The sequence below is a fragment of the Lampris incognitus genome, chromosome 18, assembly GCF_029633865.1.
Source record: "Lampris incognitus isolate fLamInc1 chromosome 18, fLamInc1.hap2, whole genome shotgun sequence".
Taxonomy (NCBI): Eukaryota; Metazoa; Chordata; class Actinopteri; order Lampriformes; family Lampridae; genus Lampris; species Lampris incognitus.
The window spans coordinates 42,801,795-42,821,723 of NC_079228.1; the positions used below are offsets into that span (position 1 = coordinate 42,801,795).

The following is a 19,929-nucleotide window of genomic DNA, read 5'->3' on the forward strand; positions in this document are numbered from 1 at the left end:
TTTCAAATCCCAAAACACACTGCACCAGAAGTGGGTCCATCTCAAGGATCAGGTCCCCTGGCACAAACAGAGCAATATAGTAGTGTAGCTGTTAAGTGCCAGGATGATTTGCTGTTACTTGTACATTGGGGAAACTAAACAGACGTTGGCCAAGAGGATGACACAACACAGGAGAGCTAACACGTCAGACCAGGACTCTGCAGTCTACACCATCTATAGACCAGGACTCCACAGTCTACACCATCTACAGACCAGGACTCCACAGTCTACACCATCTACAGGCCAGTGGCCACTCTTTCAAGGATGAGAATGTGCACATCCTTGATAGGGAGTAGGGTTGCACAATATATCGAAAATTTACCATCATCGCGACATCAACATGTGCGATATACCTATCGCAAAAGACTGGTTGAACTGCGATAAATGGTATATGCAGGTTGTGTTGACTTTGATGGCCCCTTCTGGAAAAAAAGACGGTAGTGTCACTTGGCTGATTCCGCCTCAGTAACAAAATATAATGTAAAAAATAAAATTCTAACATTAGTTACCGTGCACAATTGGTAAGACATCAGTTTTATTTATTATTATTTTTTAATTCTTTATTTTTCACACCAGAAAATGTATATCAAAACAATAAGTTTCATTTTCTTCTGCCATTCAGGTTTTTTTTAAACTTACAAGTAAAAAAACAAAAACAAAAAAAAAACAAACAAACAAACAAAAAACTACATATACAGTGCATCCGGAAAGTATTGACACCCCTTCACTTTCCCCACATTTTGTTATGTTACAGCCTTATTCCAAAATGGATTAAATTCTTTTTTTTCCTCAACATTCTACACACCTCTAGTAAATTCAATGGATTGGACATGATTTGGAAAGGCACACACCTGTCTATATAAGGTCCCACTGTTGACAGTGCATGTCAGAGCAGAAACCAAGCCATGAAGTCAAAGGAATTGTCTGTTGACCTCTGAGACAAGACTGTATCGAGGCACAGATATGGGGAAGGGTACAAAAAAAATTCTACAGCTTTGAAGGTCCCGAAGAGCACAGTGGTCTCCATCATTCGCAAATGGAAGAAGTTTGGATCCACCAGGACTCTTCCTAGAGCTGGCCGCCCAGCCAAACTGAGCAATCAGGGGAGAAGGGCCTTGGTCAGGGAGTGACCAAGAACCCGATGGTCACTCTGACAGAGCTCCAGCGTTCCTCTGTGGAGATGGGAGAACCTTTCAGAAGGACAACCATCTCTGCAGCACTCCACCAATCAGGCCTTTATGGTAGAGTGGCCAGACGGAAGCCTCTGCTCAGTAAAAGGCCCATGACAGCCCGCTTGGAGTTTGCCAGAAAGCACCTAAAGGACTCTCAGACCATGAGAAACAAGATTCTCTGGTCTGATGAAACCAAGATTGAACTCTTTGGCCTGAATGCCAAACGTCATGTCTGGAGGAAACCAGGCACCTCTCATCACCTTGCTAATACCATCCCTACAGTGAAGCATGGTGGTGGCAGCATCATGCTCTGGGGATGTTCTTCAGCGGCAGGAACTGGGAGACTAGTCAGGATCGAGGGAAAGATGAATGGAACAAAGTACAGAGAGATACTTGGTGTAAACCTGCTCCAGAGTGCTCAGGACCTCAGACTGGGGCGAAGGTTTACCTTTCAACACGACGACAACCCTAAGCACACAGCCAAGACAACGAAGGAGTGGCTTCGGGACAAGTCTGTGAATGTCCTTGAGTGGCCCAGCCAGAGCCCAGACTTGAACCCCATTGAACATCTCTGGAAAGACCTGAAAATAGCTGTGCAGCGACGCTCCCCATCTAACCTTACAGAGCTCGAGAGGATCTGCAGAGAAGAATGGGAGAAATACCCCAAATATAGGTGTGCCAAGCTTGTAGCTTCATACCCAAGAAAACTTGAGGCTGTAATCGCTGCCATGGGTGCCTCAACCAAGTACTGAGTAAAGGGTGTGAATACTTATGTACATGCAATATTTCAGTTTTTTATTTTTAATAAATTTGCAAAAATTTCTACAAAACCTTTTTCACTTTGTCATTATGGGGTATTGTGTGTAGATTGATGAGAGAAAAAAAAGGAATTTAATCCATTTTGGAAGAAGGCTGTAACATAACAAAATGTGGGGAAAGTGAAGGGGTGTGAATACTTTCCGGATGCACTGTATACGTATATATACACATACATACATACATACATACATACATACATACATACATACATACATACATACATACATACATACATACATACACACACACACATAAAAAAAGGCAAACTTTAAGAACTTTATACAATTTGGGAGAGGTAACGTGTGTACATAAGACTATACAGGAGAGAGGTGATATGAGGATTCCCAGTTTGTGGTAGGGAGAGTATGAAGGTTCCCAATGCATGGTAGGGAAAAGGAGTGTGAGGGTAGAGAGAGAGGGTGTATTAAAATCTAATTAATTCAATATCTCCACAAAATCTGGCCTTAAGGGCCACACATATTTGACTCACTTGGTCCAGAATTTAACAAACTTCTTTTTCTGAAGACGGGGGGAAAAAGTCATCTTTTCCATAACATAAATGTCATTTACTATATCTATCCACTCCTGTATTGTGGGGGGTTCAGGAAGTAACCAATGTCTTGTGAGTGCTTTTTTACCAGCACATGTCAAAATACCAAATAAATATTAATCCAGCCGTCCTGCCTGGAAATCGGCATTTCCTAATAATATTGTGGAAAATTGCCAGGGCAGATCATTGTTCAGGATGCTTTTCAATGCTTTGTGAAGCTCTGCCTAGAAAGGTCTTATCATTGGGCACTCCCAGAATATGTGCCAGTGGTTGGCTTCCTGAAGTCCACACTGTCTCCAACATTTGGTGCCCCCCCCCCCAATCAATATGTGCTTTCTGTTTTGGTGTAATAAAAAATTGACTAAAACACTTCCACCCAAACTTCCGCCATATGTGGGAGTTGGTGCATTTCCAATGGAATTTACATACATCAAGCCAATCATCATTTGATATTGTCAAGTTACCTTCTTTTCCCCATTTTTCTTTGATGTATTCTGTAGAGTGGGATTTTTTTGTCATAAGGCCTTTATAACATCTCGAGACAACACCCCTATTTGAGTCTCTTTGATAGGCACCAATAAATATCCTCAGTATAGGATCATTAAAGTCTGTTTTATCTTTAACGGTATGTTCAAAATGATTACGTATCTGGAGATACCTATAAAAATCAGATTTTCAAGATCATATTCTTTCCTCAACTTTTCAAAGTCTTTTAAGTGTCCCTTTTCTGTTAGGGAATAGAATGTTGTTATTCCTTTTGAAATCCAGGACTTTAATCTATAATCCATTTTATTAAGCTTGAACTCAGGATCATAGGCACACCATTGAATTATTTGTAATGTATGGCCCAGTTTATATTCTTCTCTTATCATATTCCAGATTTTTAGTTGGGCGTTAACGCATGGATTTTGCACCTTATCTATAAACCTTCCTAAATTTTTGTGAGCCAATACTGCATGAATTGGAGAATCATTCATAATGGAGAGTTCCATGTCTTTCCACCTGGCATGAAATGTTGGGTTACATATGTTGATTAAGGGTTTAGTCTGAGCTGCATAAAAATAATCCTTGACACAGGGTAATGACATTCCTCCTTTCTCGCTTGGTAGTTGTAGAGTTTTGAGTTTAACCCTGGGTTTTTTTCCCTGCCAAATAAATCTGGAAATGATCTTATTTAATTCGGAGAATTGTTTTGAAGACATTTCTACAGGAAGTGCTTGAAATAAATAGAGATATTGTGGAAGGATGTTCATCTTCACAGAATCAATTCGATGACTGAGACCAAGGAAAGAGACAGCATTCCATCTATGTATGTCATCTTTAATTTTTGTTAAGAGGGGACCATAATTTATCTCTGCCAGTGTTGAGATTTTTTTCGGTAAGTATATTCCTAAATATTTCAATGAGTTCTGATTCCAATTAAGGTGGAATTTTCCCCTAAGGTGTTTTGAGGGTGCATAATTAAAAGCCAGAATTTGCGTTTTCTTTACATTTAGTTTGTATCCTGCATATCTACCAAATGTTTCTAGGAGTTTCATTAATTCAGAAAGTGAGTTCAGGGGTTTACTTAAATAAATCAAACTATCATCAGCGTACAATGCCAGTTTGTGGTCTTCTCCATTTATGCAGATGCCTTTGATGCTTTCAGTCTACCTTATCCACTGTGCAAGAGGCTCAATATAAAGCGCAAAGAGTAATGGTGAGATTGGGCACCCTTGTCTCGAACCACGCTCTAATATATAGTGTCTGAAAGGTACCCATTTATTTTGATTCGGGCTAATGGTTTATTATATAATGTACGGATGCCCTTTACAAAGTTTTTGTGTAGGCCAAATTTTTCAAGAATGTTGTATAAGAACGGCCAACTCACTGAATCAAAAGCCTTCTCAGCATCCAGACTAACTAAGAGGGCTTCCAATTTGTAATGTTGGATATGGTTTAATATGTGCAATGACCGTCTAATATTATCGTGAGCTTGGCTTTGTGGGATAAACCCAGTCCGGTCATTATGTATAAGCTGGGGAAGGATCTTTTCCAGTCTTTTGGCAAGGATGGCTGTATATAATTTGTAATCAATATTCAGCACTGAAATTGGTCTGTATGATCCACATTCTAATCTGTCCTTTCCCTCCTTTGGGATAACCGAGATAACGCCCTCATTTCATGATGGAGGCATTTTAGCATCCATTAAACATGTATTGCAAGCCCGAAGACATCAGTTTTAAATGGAGACTGTTACACAATCATGTATAATTTAAACTCCTAGTAGCTGCTGTATTTAAATAGGCCCAAATGTGTTAAAGTGATGAAGAAACTGTGTTGCCATGGAACCAAGTTGGTGGTATTTGTTCATAGTCAATATAGCAGCTGTAGCCAGGTGCATTTTTTTCAATAAAACCATGTTGCTGGAATGGAAATACTGCGTTTCAAGTGTTTATTCAGTGTGCACAGGCTGTTCAATGTCTGGGCTCTATGTTAGCAGCCAACCTGAAGCAGAAAGACATTAAAATTGTATACTTCAATATTTGTTTATTTATCGTGAGTCATATCGTCGTCACAATATTCAACAGCGTTATCGCATATCGATTTTTTTCCTAATATTGTGCAGCCTTAATAGGGAGGAACGCTGGTTTGAACAGGGAGTCAAAGAAGCCATCTATGTGAAGAGGGAACAACCATCCCTGAGCTGAGGGTGGGGGGGCTAAGTACATCTGTCACCATCTTACAATGCTGTGATTGCAACTATTCCACAATCCTCTGTGAATAGTACACATGGCCAATGTAACTCTAGTTAATGGTCACGCCTATTTACATACGAAACCAATCATTGTTTTCGTTCGTTATGCCACTTTGGGCCCCCTCCCCCCATTTTCTCCCCAATTGTATTTGGCCAATTAACCCACTCTTCCAAGCCATCCTGGTCAGTGCTCCACCCCCTCTGCTGATCCGGGGAGGGCTGCAGACTACCACATACTTCCTCTGATACATGTGGAGTTGCCAGCCGCTTCTTTTTAGCTGACAGTAAGGAATTTCACCAGGGGGACATAGAATGTGGGAGGATCACGCTATTCCCCGAGGTTCCCCCTCCCCACCGAACAGGTGCCCCAACAAAGCAGAGGAGGTGCTAGTGCAGCGACCAAGACACATACCCACATCCAGCTTCCCACCCGCAGACACAGCCAATTGTGTCTGTAGGGACGCCTGACCAAGCCGGAAGTAACGTGAGGATTCGAACCGCCAATCTCCGTGTTGGTAGGCAACGGAATAGACCGCCATGCCACCCAGACATCCTGCCACTGTATTGTTTATAAGGGTGGTGATACCTGCAGTCAGTAGAGACTGAAGCGGTCACTTATAGATGAGTGATGAAACGTTTCTCTCAATAAACGTGTCCAGAGGAACTGATTCAACCTTCTTTGACTAATATAGAGGTTGTTCAAGTCACCTGCCATAGTATCGTCGTCTGTTGTGTGTAGTGTTTTCCTGGTGGGAGTCATATTTGTAATAGATTTCATTGTGGACCAGTTTCTTTGTATTATTTGCACAGAATTCCTTTTCAATGGATTACCTGTATAGTCTTTTCGCTGTGTTGAGTTTCTGGTTCAGCTCGCTCTGTGCTGAGCTTAGTTGCACTTGGTCCTTATTCCTCAAAGCAAACCTACTGCATCCAATACAATCCTCGATGTCCTCAGTAATGTTGGACTCGTTTGGATACTTTTTATGTTTTTTAAGGTATCAAAGCATCCACAGAGAAGTTAATGTAAGTTGTGATGACTCTTGTGGATTTGTTCAAATCAGACTCATGGACGATGTCCCAGTCTGTGTTTTAAGTAACACCCCTTCAGAGTTTCAATACTGTCAGTGGACTAGACTTTAACAGTTTTAACAAGAGATTTGCTCCTCTTAAGGATTGAGTGGTAGATGGGAATGAGCTGAACAGTGTTGTGATTAAAATTGGACAGCAGCGGTTTGGCTCTAGCTGTATATGTGTTCTGGATATTTCAATAGCAGTTGTCAAGAATTTTACTGTTTCTAGTGTCACTTTAATGTACTGTTGAAACTCAATTACAGACATTTCAAGTTTGCAATGGTTGAAATCGCCCAAAACGAGCATGGGAGCATCTGGTATACGTTGCAACTGTCTATGTACACCAGATGCTCCCATGCTCGTTTTGGGGGAGTTCAAGACTAATAAACATCCCATCTGTCTGTCTGTAAGTCTGTGTGATTGCCTGTTTCAGTGTCTGAAAACCTGTCTGTCTGTCTGTGTGTATTCTGAGTGCGAGTACCTGATTTCCAGAGCAGACAGGAAAATCTTCCACTGGTGGGATGAGCCCTTGGGCAATCAGCTGACCATAAGAAGGCGGGGCCTCCCTCCTCAGTAGCTCCGCCTCCACCCGAGACAGCTGGGTCTCAAACGACCTGTAATAACCAATTACATCAATTATCTAAAGAAGAAGGGCCGCCAGGCAGGAGCCAGTCACAGTCTGTATAGCTTGTTTGCAGTCACGTGATTCTGATGATGCGCAAGATTCAGATGGAGGGCAGGAAGTGAAAAGCAGAATGGACAAGATGGCGGAAAGCCCGAACTATGCTAGCTTAGATGATATTATGAGAGAAAGGTATCAACAGAAAGTAAGATATGCTGGACATGATCCTTATTTTATGAAGAGGGATTTTTTTAACTGAATTGAAAGACTTGCCTGCTATTGAGGCAGTAGGTATAAGCAATTACCTTGTCCTCCAGACATCCTTATATTCAAGAAAACAAATGCAGCATACAAAAGCATGGAGGCATACAACTTTTGTTAGCAGTTGGGTCCACAACCTTGGCACCAAGGTGCTGCACAATGACTGTCGTTTGGTTTTTGCCAGGGTGAGTGGGTTGTCTTTTATGGTCCTGTGGATTAACCTAGCGACAAACAGTAAATGCCGTGGCACCGCTCAATGTTAACGTTACGGTTGTTTACTTAACGTTACTGGATTAACCACTCAAAATTCCGGTGAAACACCAGTAAATTAATTGCTTTTGTTTTTGTATAAGATGTATGTACATGTAATTGTAGCCTACCCTACCCAACGAAGGGAAATGACAGTAACTGTCAGTTTCTAAAACACACTTCTGCAGATCCCAACACAGGGAAACTAAGATCAAACACAGCAACTATAATTTCTAAGGTGTGTCTTAGACTAAGCCAAACAACACAAATTGTAGTTGCAATGTCATATCTTAAAATGTTCCATGTTATGGACGAACAGTTAGCTACATAAACATAGCCACATAAGTTATGTTACCTTTGACAAAGTGGTCACTGCATACATAAGCCTTATCTGACTCTGCTAGACCAAGGTGCCCCTGACCTAGGCATGGCAAGACGAACTGGAGTTGGTCCCCAGGCGCTGCACGGCAGCTGCCCACTGTTTGTGATATTGGGCTATACAAATAAATTGACTTGACTGCTAGCTACACAACTAGGATGGGCTAAATGCAGAGTGTAATTTCCTTATGGGGATGATTAAAGTATATCAAAATCAAATCAAAATACATCAGCGTGCTGATATTATCAGCCGATATGAGTTAATTGCAGATAAATTGGCATCGGCGTTTATAACGGCCGATAAATGACAACCCATTAAGAATGGACGCAACATTTGTGTGTATATCGCTTTAAGACCGGGTACAATGTGCATGCGTCTCCCTTTAGATGCGGATGTGATGTGAGAGCGTTTAAGGTGATGTAATTTTCAAGACATGTTTCTAAAGTTGCGCTTCAGAAAGTAACAATGGCTGACAACCTGAGCGAGTACCACCAAGTCTCCTTGTCTTTCTTCTGTCCAGATGACACACCAAGTACCTTCCTATCTTTTTCACTTACCACTCACTCTTAGCACTCATTTAAAAAAAAAAGCTTTTGTGCTTTTACTTTAGCACTGGTTTTGCTCTTAGATGCTTGTTTAGATGCACTTATGACCTCTGATGACTAGTAGTTCTCCTGATCTCCTACGTTAAATGATGCACTTATTGTAAGTCGCCTTGAATAAAAGTGTCGGCTAAATGACTGGAATGTAATGTAAAAGGTTTGCAAGCCATTTTCTCCGGCGTTTTTTGGTCAATTTCTTGCATCCCCCCCATGAACAACAACTTTTGGTACTCAATAAAAACTCCTTGTGGTTTCTCAGTTTGATCAATTTGAGCAACCATAAATGATGCCAAACAGGCATTTCGAAAGTTTGTGATAGTGCTTCATATGTAAAAAATTACTTCCTGCCCTCCATCTGTAGTTCGTGCCACAGCAACACAGTGACGTGACATCATATGCAAACAATCTATAGGTCAAAATAGGCTCACATTGATACATAACTGACTTCAGGTCTGGTTTGAACAACCAGGTTTTGAATTTTCTGTGTTCATCAACAGGTAGTCAATATAAAGACACAAATAGAAGAAGCATGCTCATATCTTGTCAGGTTAAAAACCAAATACACAGCATCAATCTGGATTCTTTACAGCGTTAATGATAAGTATATTACACTTTCTTTTGCAGTCTAACAGGTAGTCTAACAGAGAGGACTAGAGTCTGGACCAGGACCTGGTAACATGTTCTCATAGACACCATGTGATTTTTCAAATTTTATACAAAGCAGCAACTGGAGACAGTCATAATGTGGTCAGAGAATGATAATCTTTCGGTCATCACCCCAAGGTTCCTGTAGGAACTGGAGGAGGTGGTTATCAATGAACTGAGACTGATAGATATGTACTGATAGACTGATGGACATGTACTGAGACTGATCGATATGTACTGATAGATGTGTCTTCTCCATGGATTGTCACCTTGTAGTGGTGGAGAAGTTTGCATGGTCCTGAGATCCTGAGAGCAATGCCATCTGGAGCTATACTCCTGGTAGGGTCACCCATGGCGGTAAGGTCAAGGGGGAGGTCCCTGACAAACAGCAATCCAACCAACACCTCAACAGTGGAACAGGTGGAGGATGATGGCTGACTTTAGGGAAGGATCACAACAGCTGGGAAGGCGGATGAAGGCTGCAGCAGAAATGGACCCCCAGTCGTTTTAGACTCCATGCCACTGGATCCTGAACCAGCTATGTCTAGGAACGTGTGGTGGCTGTCTGTGCACCAGTCTCCCCATGTTCAACAAAGTCACACACAGGTGTCCTCCATAAAAGGAATCCACGCTAACATCCCAGATTAAGTCCTATGGCGACTGGCAAGTGGCGATGGGGGCAGGATTGTGAGATCTGGAAGCCCCTAGTCATGAGCCGGCACATCAGGTGGTGGGTACCAGATTCAGTCGCTGGGCTCTTAGAATGAGGTAGAAAGAGCCCTTCGGTAGCTGCACCTATGACTGTGCAGCGCTCTTTAGGATCCATTCTACTCACCCCACCTGGGGAAGGGGCTAGAAAACGTGCCCTAAAAATAGCCTGCCTCAAATCTCCTGACTGGATTACCACATCCAGAGGGATCACCACATATGGTCAGAAACATAGAAACATGAACTTTGGAGCCTGCAATGTGCCCACACTGATGGATAGTGCAACCAGTGACAGACGGCAGACGAGAACCGCGATCATCGCTAGAGAACTGAAGAGATGCCGGATTGTCATAGCTGCTCCTTCTGAAACCCGACGGGCAGATGAAGGACAACTGAAGGAAGAGAAAGGTGGCTACACCTTCTTCTGTAAAGGAAAAGCTGCTGATGAGCCCAGGATCCATTGTGTTGGATTTGCCACCAGGAACCAGATTATCAGCCACCTCTCTGAACTTCCTGTGGGGCTCAGTAAGCATTTCATGACCATCAATCTTTTGCTTGCCAACAACCAGATGGCAACAGTTGTGAGTGCCTATGCCCCTACTTTAGACTCTGAAGAGGAAGTAAACGAGACCTTCTACATGTGCTTAGACGAGACCCTGTCAAGAATCCCCAAAAAGGATAAGATTATTCTTCTAGGAGACTTCAACGCTAGGGTCGGCCGGGACCAACACCTCTGGAAGGGCACTATAGGAAAGGAAGGCATCGGGAACATCAACTCCAATAGAGTTCTGTTTCTTAGCAAATGTGCTCAGTACAACCTCACCATCACTAACATTCTGTTTTGCCAGAAAAACAAATTTAAGGCATTTTGGAGTACACCCCTACTCCAAACAGTGGCAGCTCCTTGACTATGTCATTGTACGAACCAGGGACCGCTGTGATGTGAATGTCATGAGAGCTATGATCAATGCAGATGACTGCTGGACATCACCTTATCCACTCCACGATGTCCATCAAACTCAAGAGGAACAGGAAGGTTTAAAAGAAGCAGATCTGGTCAAAACTGAAACTTGAAAGCTTGAATAAAACTGCCACCCAGTAGCAACTACAGACTTCTCTTGAGGAAATCCTCCAACAGGAATATCATGATGACATTGAGAAGCACTAGAGCCTGCTCAAATCCACCATCTTCAACACCTGCAAAACTACCCTTGGGTACAAGTCCAGAAAACACTTGGACTGGTTTGATGAGAATGACATAGAGCTAGAACACCTCACCTCCAAGAAAAGGAAAGCCTTGCATGCCTGGCAAAATGATGTAACTTGCAAGGTTAAGAGTGGTGGACGTCCAGAGACGGGTGAGGGAGGTTACGAACTGTTGTTGGACAGAAGAGGCTCTGGAAATCCAGCAACTGGCAGACTCAGGTGACACCAGAGACTTTTTCAGCACTACTAAGGCCGTCTATGGTCCAAGAAATCGTGACTTAAACCTCCTGAGCTCAAAGGACGGGCAGGAGCTGCTGAAGGACGAGTCCATTAACGCCCGATGGAAGGAGCACTTGCAGGAACTCTTCAACCGCAACAGCACAGCTGAACCAGACATTGCCAGCCACATTACCCGGAGTCCCATCAGAGTGGACATTGGGGAACCTCCCACCATGACAGAGGTTCGAGATGCCATCAGGAGCCTTAAGAAAAACAAGGCCACTGGTCCAGAGGGGATCCCAGCTGAGATCCCAGCTGAGATCTTAAAAGAATGTGGACCAGAGCTCCTGTACCACATCCATGCCATCCTCTTCAAGGTCCGGGTAAAGAACTTCCTTCAGTGCTCAGGGGATGCTCTAATAGTGGCCATATTCAAGAAAGGGGACAAGGCGGAATGCGGAAACAACAGCGGCATCTCACTCCTGTCAACAACAGGCAAAGTCCTTGCTCACGTCATCGCAAACCGACTGCTACCACTGGCTGAGTAAGTATTCCCAGAATCTCAGTGTGGCTTCTGCCCATCCAGAGGTACAGCAGACAAGATAGTTACAGTATGCCAACTCCAGGAAAAATGCCGTGAACAAAGGCAGCCTTTGTACATGGCTTTCATAGACCTGACAAAGGCATCTGACTCAGTAGACTGCCAGGCTCTGTGGAGCATACTATCAAGATATGGCTGCCCTGACAAAGACATAAGAATATTGAGGCTTCTACATGATGGCACGTCACTCACAGAACTCAGAAACAGCAGATCTGAGTCAGGGCCCTTTACTGTGGAAACAGGGGTGAAACAGGGACGCATCATCGCACCCACTCCGTTTGCCATCTTTATGTCATGTGCTGTCGCGGTGATATCAATTACTGATATTTCATCTTTTTACAAGATGAAAACAGAGGAGGAGTATTAAAAGGGATGTTACTGGGCATGTAATAAAATGTAGCTTTGTGTTAGCCAGATTAAACTATGGGTTTTGTAAGGGAAGGATGGACATCATACATACTGTGACAAAACCCAGTCTAATCTGGCTAACACAAAGCCACATTTTATTAGATGCCCAGCAACATAATGGGTTCCATCCCTTTTAATACTTCTCTGTTTTCGTCTTGTAAAAAGATGAAATATCAGCAATTGAACCTACTATGACAGCACATGACCTAGATGGAAGGATAATGGTGGAGTTGGGAGGGACACTGGTACACCACTGAGAATTTATGCTCAACTAGGTAGGGCAGTGATTTTTAAATGTTTTTTTGCAACTTCAATATTTCATCTCAGAAGAAAAAACCCCCCCCATAATTATAACATTAAATCAAAAGGTAAAACAGTTCAATAATAATACCATTGGACATAGTTTGAAGCCATCTATTTCCAACCCCATCCATTTTTTCATAGAGCTGAAATGCATACGTATCCAGACATATGTCCTTACAGGTGGGCATCAAAATGTTGACAGATTTTGGAGGCGTATGAAAACAACGACTCAATGTCTGAGAACATGAATGAAATCTTTAGTTCAGCTTTACAAGGATTTGTACGAAAATCTGCTACATTTGGAAAACAAGACTAACCTGAGGTTAAATATTTGAGCTGTATAAACACCTAAAGCCTCTGGTCAACAGTGATTCTGACAACTCAGGAGCTCAGTGATGTACAATCACTTCCCTTCACAAGTAGCTGGCCTTCCTCACCTGCGTTCAAACATGCGGAGGGAGTAGAGTTTGCAGGTGCAGCCCAGAGCAATGACCAGCAGGAGGCCACAGATGAGGCTACCGATGACGGCGGCAGTGATGACTCGTGTAGGTACAATGACGGGACAGCTCTCCTCGTCGCTGCCATCCCCACAGTCGTCCTGGGCGTCACATACCCATGACTCAAACACACACCGATTATTCTGTACCAGAGATATGTGACTGATCAACATCACTATGCACAATCTTGCAGAAACAATTTGTTGCTAGAAAAGGAACATGTTGCTGATTGTTCTGTTTGATCAATGGTACTTGTGTCTTTTCCAACAGCATCTTCCCAAGCTCAGACTGATGACTGACAGTGAGGGGACAAGCTAGGATGTGCTGCAATACAGCAAATGCAAGGCATTTACCTTGCAGTGGAAGTTTCCAGGCTGGCAGAAGAAGCAGTTCTTTTCATCAGAACCATTGGGACAGCGGTTCTGGTAGTTGCAGCGGTCCGATCGAGGGTAGCAGGCTCCATTTCGTGAACAGGGGAACTCATCCTCTTGGCAAGCGGAACAGTTGAGCTCATCCCGACCGTTGGGGCAGTGCCAGAACCCGTCACAGCGCTGCTGCTCTGTGTAGCAACCCCAGTTCCCCCCGCAAGGAATCTCCCAAGGCAAACAGAACCCATCCACCTATCAACACACACACACACACACACACACACACACACACACACACACACACACACACACACACACACACACACACACACACACAGGTTATAAGCAGGGCTGTAGCCAGGGCAAAACTTTGACTGAGATCCAGAAGCATAAGTAGAACCGGTTTGTTTCATAGCTGTACATTTGTACTTTTTTTTTTTTATCAAAGAAAGTTGAATCAGTTCATCTGGACACAATGTTCATTGACAGAAATGTGTCATCATCATCTAAGTGATCTCTTCAGTCAACTGAATTTCAACTGACTGCAGGTATCCCACCCTTATAAACAATACAGTGGCATAACGACCCAAACCAATGACCAGTTTCATATGCACATATGGGTGTGACCATTAACTAGAGTCACAGTGGCCATGTGTACTATTCACAGAGGATTTGGAAATGTTTGCAAACACAGCATTGTAAGATGGTGACAGATGTACTCTTAGCCCCCCCCCCCCTTTGGTTCAGAAAATTACCGAGGTGGTTCTGTGGTAATTTTCTGTGGTTATCAGGCTAGCACTGCTAGTCTCAGTAGTTTGTTTCCTGCTGTGTCTCCTCACAAGAAGACCACAACAACCTAACAGGCAGGCAGACAGATGGAAGGACATACCTGATAGGTAACATTGAATCCTCTCGCAGCATTAATCTTGTCAGCATAGAAATGGACTCTGAGCTGTCCGGATGATGAAACCACGGCAACAGGAGCTCTGGAATCAAAGGCCGTTAAGACCCTGAGGAGGTGTCGGGGGTTCTCCTCCAAACCATCATAAACCTTGACATAGTCTCCATAGCCAGTCCCGTCCAGCTTAAAATCCGTGAACCGTAAAATGACCTGTAGACAGGACACAGTTTTCAGAAGGAACCAGCAGCATGACAAAGGAAACTAAACTACTAGGCTTATCTTAACATCCTACTCAGCAGACCTATCACTGTCTCAACTTTACTGCTACTGCTGTGCTCTGTACTGGCTGTTCTAGGTGGACACCTGAAATGCCAAAAGCATTCTAATCAAACCCAATCTACATCTTAACATATGACTACTATTCACCATTTTCACAACAACTGCAAGTCCTTCCTTTCCCACATTACTTTGTGAATTACAACAGTTGTTTGGACAGGTTGAATTGGCTCTATATTACAGTTCCCACAACACCTTTTCATCATTGCTGCTTCTTTAAACTAATCTGGTATTTTCTCTCTATGCTCTCTGTTGATCTTAGTGGGGAGTTGGATGTCAGAGGACGTAGAAACGATTGTTTAATGCAGATTGTGGGATCAATTCATCCTTTAAACTCCCAATCTAGCCCAGGTCCAGAGATGGCAGGAATGGTAGAAATATGGGCAGTTGGGTACAAAGTTACCTTCCTATGGTCACCGGTGTCTATAAGCCAGGTGCAGTTGCTGCCAGGAGGGTAAAAGTCTGGGTAATTAGGAGAGCTGAAGGATCCATAGAAGTTCCTCAAGCGTTCCCCGCATGTCGGAACATCACAGTCGATCTCGTCTCCCAGGTCCTGGAAACAACCAAATTCATAGAGTGGTCCAGTTTTCATTACTTAACCCCAAAAGTAGGTTGACATTTTACAGCCATGGCTTACCTTGGCTCACTCAATGGGAAAAAGAATTGATTTCACACATCTGTACCATCAAACCTTGATTTTATAAATCTTCAAGTATTTATGAGATACAGAAAAACTATCTCATAGACAAACCATCCAAATCTCTTGTGTTGTCCACAGATCTCATTTCAGGCCAAAACCATTTCAGGCCAAAACTCTATTTGATTTTTCCATAGAGATAGCAGAAAAAGCCATGGTGAAGCTAACTTTTGTTGGCTTACAAACAAACATCAGTCTTTAACCACTCTATAACAGTCTATATTTACATTATCAGTGGAAGTGGCCAAAATGCAACTTTTTTTTCTTTCTTTTTTTTACAATACGCAGAGCCCTGAACACTGTCATCGGTGTAGACAGCGAATCACTTGAAAAAAATGGAGGCTAACAACAGCTACGGTAGTCTGTGAAGAAATTGATAAATTTATAATTTGACTGACGTTTGGGGAGATACTTCCATTTAAGTGTTCAAGCAGCTGAACTGTCATCCACCCTCCACAGCAAATGAATCACAACATGAATGACTGCAATGCTATTTCACTGATTTCCATGATGGAATGTCCCACAAATATTACTGTGGCGAGGCTGCTCGCTACCAGGGCAGAGAGACATGGACACCTATGTTTATAAAAAAGGCTCAACAGGCAGGTTATTGAAAAAACACACACGATAAAAATGATAAATTGATTATTCATAAAAATTTAGTGAGATGAAACATCCAATATACCCAACAGAGGGAATACAGCAGTGTTATCATAACTCATCCATGGAATAGCATTAGCTAAAGATGGCGGCACGGACTTGCGTTTGCAGTGGCCTCACCCAGTACCAATTATGCAGTGTCTTTATCCATGTCTGCGTCTAAGTTTGTGTCATCGTGTGAAGTTTTTTGTTTTGATCGTCAATCACTTGGCTGGAGAGCTGGCGCTGGATCGGCTGAGAGAGCTTGGTCTGCTGCGGCCCGAGGAGGAAACACCGAGGGCGGTCTGACAAGACACGGAAGCCAGGCAGGCTAAGCTAACTGCTAGCCCACGGCCCTGCACGAGAGAAAACACGGAGGCAGTCTGGCAGCGGCCTCGCCTAGCATCGACTGTGCAGTGTTTTTATCTGTGTCTGTGTTTGTGTCATCGTGTGGAGTGTGGGGAGGTGTGTCTAAGGTGTCTGGCTGGAGAGCTGGCATTGGATCGGCTGAAGGAGCCTGGTCTGCTGCACGTGATGGGCCTGGGGACCACGGCCCTGCCTGGAGCTTCGCCTGCAGAGGAAACACCGTGGGCAGTCTGACAGGACGTGGACGCGGGGCAGGCTAGGCTAACTGCTAGCCCATGCAGACCGGCAGTTCCAACAGTCAACTGGCTGGCATTCGTTCTCTGGACAGTGTAGTTTTTGCTGTGTTGCACTGGGTGGACTGTGTAGTTGGACCTGTTTTTTGTTTTTTGTTTTCACTGTTTTTGTATGTTTTTGGTAGTTTTTGGATGTGTGTTTTTGTCTTTTGTGTTGCACTGCTATGGGCTGGGGGAAATGGCATTTGGTTTCTTTTGTGTACACAGTACATAGATGAAATGACAAATAAATTGTTCCTGATTCCACATAAGCTTTCAGTCATAGTGTGTGTGTGTGTGTTATCTACCTGACAGTCAATGCTGCCATCACATTTGAGTGCGTGCGGCAGACAGGTGTAGACGCGGGTGTAGCGGGACAGGCAGGGGAACTGGTTGTAGGCGCAGGGCTGGAAGGAGAAGGCTGCAGAGGGGTTGGTCTGCACACACAGCTCCTCATCAGAGTTATCGCCGCACTCGTCCATGGAGTTACACCTCCACCACTCTGGGATACACTTCCCATTAGAACAGCGGAACTGGTCCGTCTCACAGCTCGACTGCTCTGACTTACCTGGGAGGAGAAAGACGGACAGAGATAACAGATTTAGACAAGTGTTAATTCAACATTTTTGCAGGTAAATTGACAGGAACAGACTGACAGAAAGACAAACAGACAGACCAAGACAAACAGACAGACACAAAGACAAAGACAAAGACAGACAGAAAGAAAGTGAGACATGAGCAGGAATGAGTGCATGGCTGAAGACAGAGAAGTAAGACAGGGAGAACGTTAGCCTGACTTGTGCTAGCCTTCTTTTGACATGCCACATTTTATTTTCCAACGACAACCTCCTATCACATGATAGTTTATGGATCACACCTAACTGCATTTAGTTTAGAACTGCATTTTATTTTATGCATTTTGGTATATTGTTGTTAGCCATTAGCTTACAGGTACTGCACTACAGAGGTCCCTCTGGTGTTTCCATCCCACATTGTTTGCAGTTGCACTGGTGTGAGTTCACAAAATGTCCATCCATCCATTGTCTTAACCGCTTATCCTGCTCAGGGTCGCGGGGATGCTGGAGCCTATCCCAGCAGTCATTGGGTGGCAGGCGGGGAGACACCCTGGACAGGCTGCCAGGCCATCACAGGGCTAACACACACACACACACACACACACACACACACACACACACACACACACACACACACACACACACATTCATTCCTAGGAACAATTTAGTATGGCCAAGTCACCTGACCTACATGTCTTTGGACTGTGGGAGGAAACCGGAGCCCCCGGAGGAAATTCACAGACACGGGGAGAACATGCAAACTCCACACAGAGGATGGCCCGGGATGACCCACCAAGGCTGGACTACCACGGGGCTCAAACCCAGGACCTTCTTGCTGTGAGGCGACCATGCTAACCACTGTGCCACCATGCAACCAGTTCACAAAATGTGTGGGATTAAAATGTGGAATTCAGTTGAATGTAGAGTTAAGAATTGTCACAGGAGAATCCAGATATTTCTTTCTGAAAGTTACCATTGCATATGGTGAAAGTGTGTGAGCTCATTGTATATGTCCTACTCCTTTTCTATAACTAAAAAAATACACGTCGGAATTTTCATACAATAACGGTGCTGTCTGATGTCATTATTTAACCCGCTGCTCCCATCATTTGACCTCGTTTATTTTGAATGGTTCAAAATGGTCAAATGTGAAGCTACACATATGACCGCATTAGCTACAGGCTAATGTGCTAACGTGGAAGCTACACATATGACCACATCACCTACAAGCTAATGGGGAAGCTACACATATGACCGCTACACATATCTAATGTGGAAGCTACACATATGACCACATTATCTACAAGCTAATGTCTACAAGCTAATGTGGAAGCTACACATATGACCACATCAGCTACAAGCTAATGGGGAAGCTACACATATCTAATGTGGAAGCTACACATATGACCACATTATCTACAAGCTAATGTGGAAGCTACACATATGACCACATTAGCTACAAGCTAATGTGCTAACATGGAAGCTACACATATGACCACATTATCTACAAGCTAATGTCTACAAGCTAATGTGGAAGCTACACATATGACCACATTAGCTACAAGCTAATGGGGAAGCTACACAAATGACCACATTAGCTACAAGCTAATGGGGAAGCTACACATATGATCACACTAGCTACAAGCTAAAGTGGAAGCTACACAAATGAAACTTCTATCACGATTTCAAAGGAACATCTAAAGATCCCTGAATTCTTGTAGGGAGACTGTAGAGGCTGAAAGAGCACACTCCAGAGGTAGAGCTGGTGTACAACCTCTCCCCCACCTTCCAGTGTAGACCGTTCAGAACAGGCATAAAAACACAGGGTTATCGGGTGTTTGTACAAGGTGTCTTATGAATAGGGTTGAGTATTGTTTGGATTTTAACGATTCTGATTCTGGTTCTGTTTATTGATTCCGATTCTGAATTACTCTTAATTCTGATTCTTTGAGGGGTGGGGTCAAAACAAGTCACATGTTCCACTCCTGGTGTGGGAAGATGGCAGCGCAAATTCACGTTCGCAGCGGCCTCACCCAGTACCGTCCATGCAATGTCTTTGTCCAGCCCTATTACCTGTTATATAGACCAGTCTGAAGCCCTTCCCAGTCAGGCTGTCGTCAGAGTGGAACTTAATCCACACATGGTCCTGGGAGGAGATGTAAGGAGCAGGCAGAGAGGAACCACACGCCCGGAAACCATCAAGGTTCTTAAAGCTGCCAATAGAGATCCAGTCCAAACCACATCGATGAGAATTCTGCAGCTCAAAGTCCTGGAAACTACAAAATAGGAAAAGCAAATTTAAACTCATGAGAAAAGGACTAATATCCCTTTCACACTAGCCAAAAAAACCCTGCTAACATCCGCCTTTGTTGGTCAATGTAACATTGACCAGCAAAGGCGGATGTTGGTATGATTTTCAGTTTAAGATAAAAAAAAATGTGATGACAAAGCATTACACCACTTCCTGTTAGGGGTAACTGCTGACTCTTGCAAGTTACTTCGGATAAAAGTGTCTGCTAAATTTGAAAATATAAACGTAATAAACATAGAAGGCATGTATTATAATTGTAGATACTCTAACTACTAAACTAATAAATACAAAAAACATAAGTTTGACTATTCGGGTAAAAAAAGAGTCGTAGCTAGTCTGTATGGATTTCGTAGGAGAGATGGATTAGGACGCAAAG

General features: G+C 43.4%; 1 protein-coding gene across 1 annotated transcript in view; it reads right to left on the reverse strand.

Annotated features, from left to right (window-relative positions):
• Positions 1–19,929, reverse strand: part of lrp12 (low density lipoprotein receptor-related protein 12) — a 35,571-nt gene that overhangs the window by 4,602 nt on the left and 11,040 nt on the right. Inside the window, exons 4-10 of the mRNA XM_056297872.1 lie at positions 19,316–19,518; positions 16,976–17,235; positions 15,097–15,246; positions 14,346–14,567; positions 13,442–13,708; positions 13,029–13,231; positions 6,870–7,002 (exon numbers count right to left, since the gene is read on the reverse strand). Of these exons, the coding sequence (XP_056153847.1) occupies positions 6,870–7,002; positions 13,029–13,231; positions 13,442–13,708; positions 14,346–14,567; positions 15,097–15,246; positions 16,976–17,235; positions 19,316–19,518 (1,438 nt within the window). The remainder of the gene's footprint in view (positions 1–6,869; positions 7,003–13,028; positions 13,232–13,441; positions 13,709–14,345; positions 14,568–15,096; positions 15,247–16,975; positions 17,236–19,315; positions 19,519–19,929) is intronic.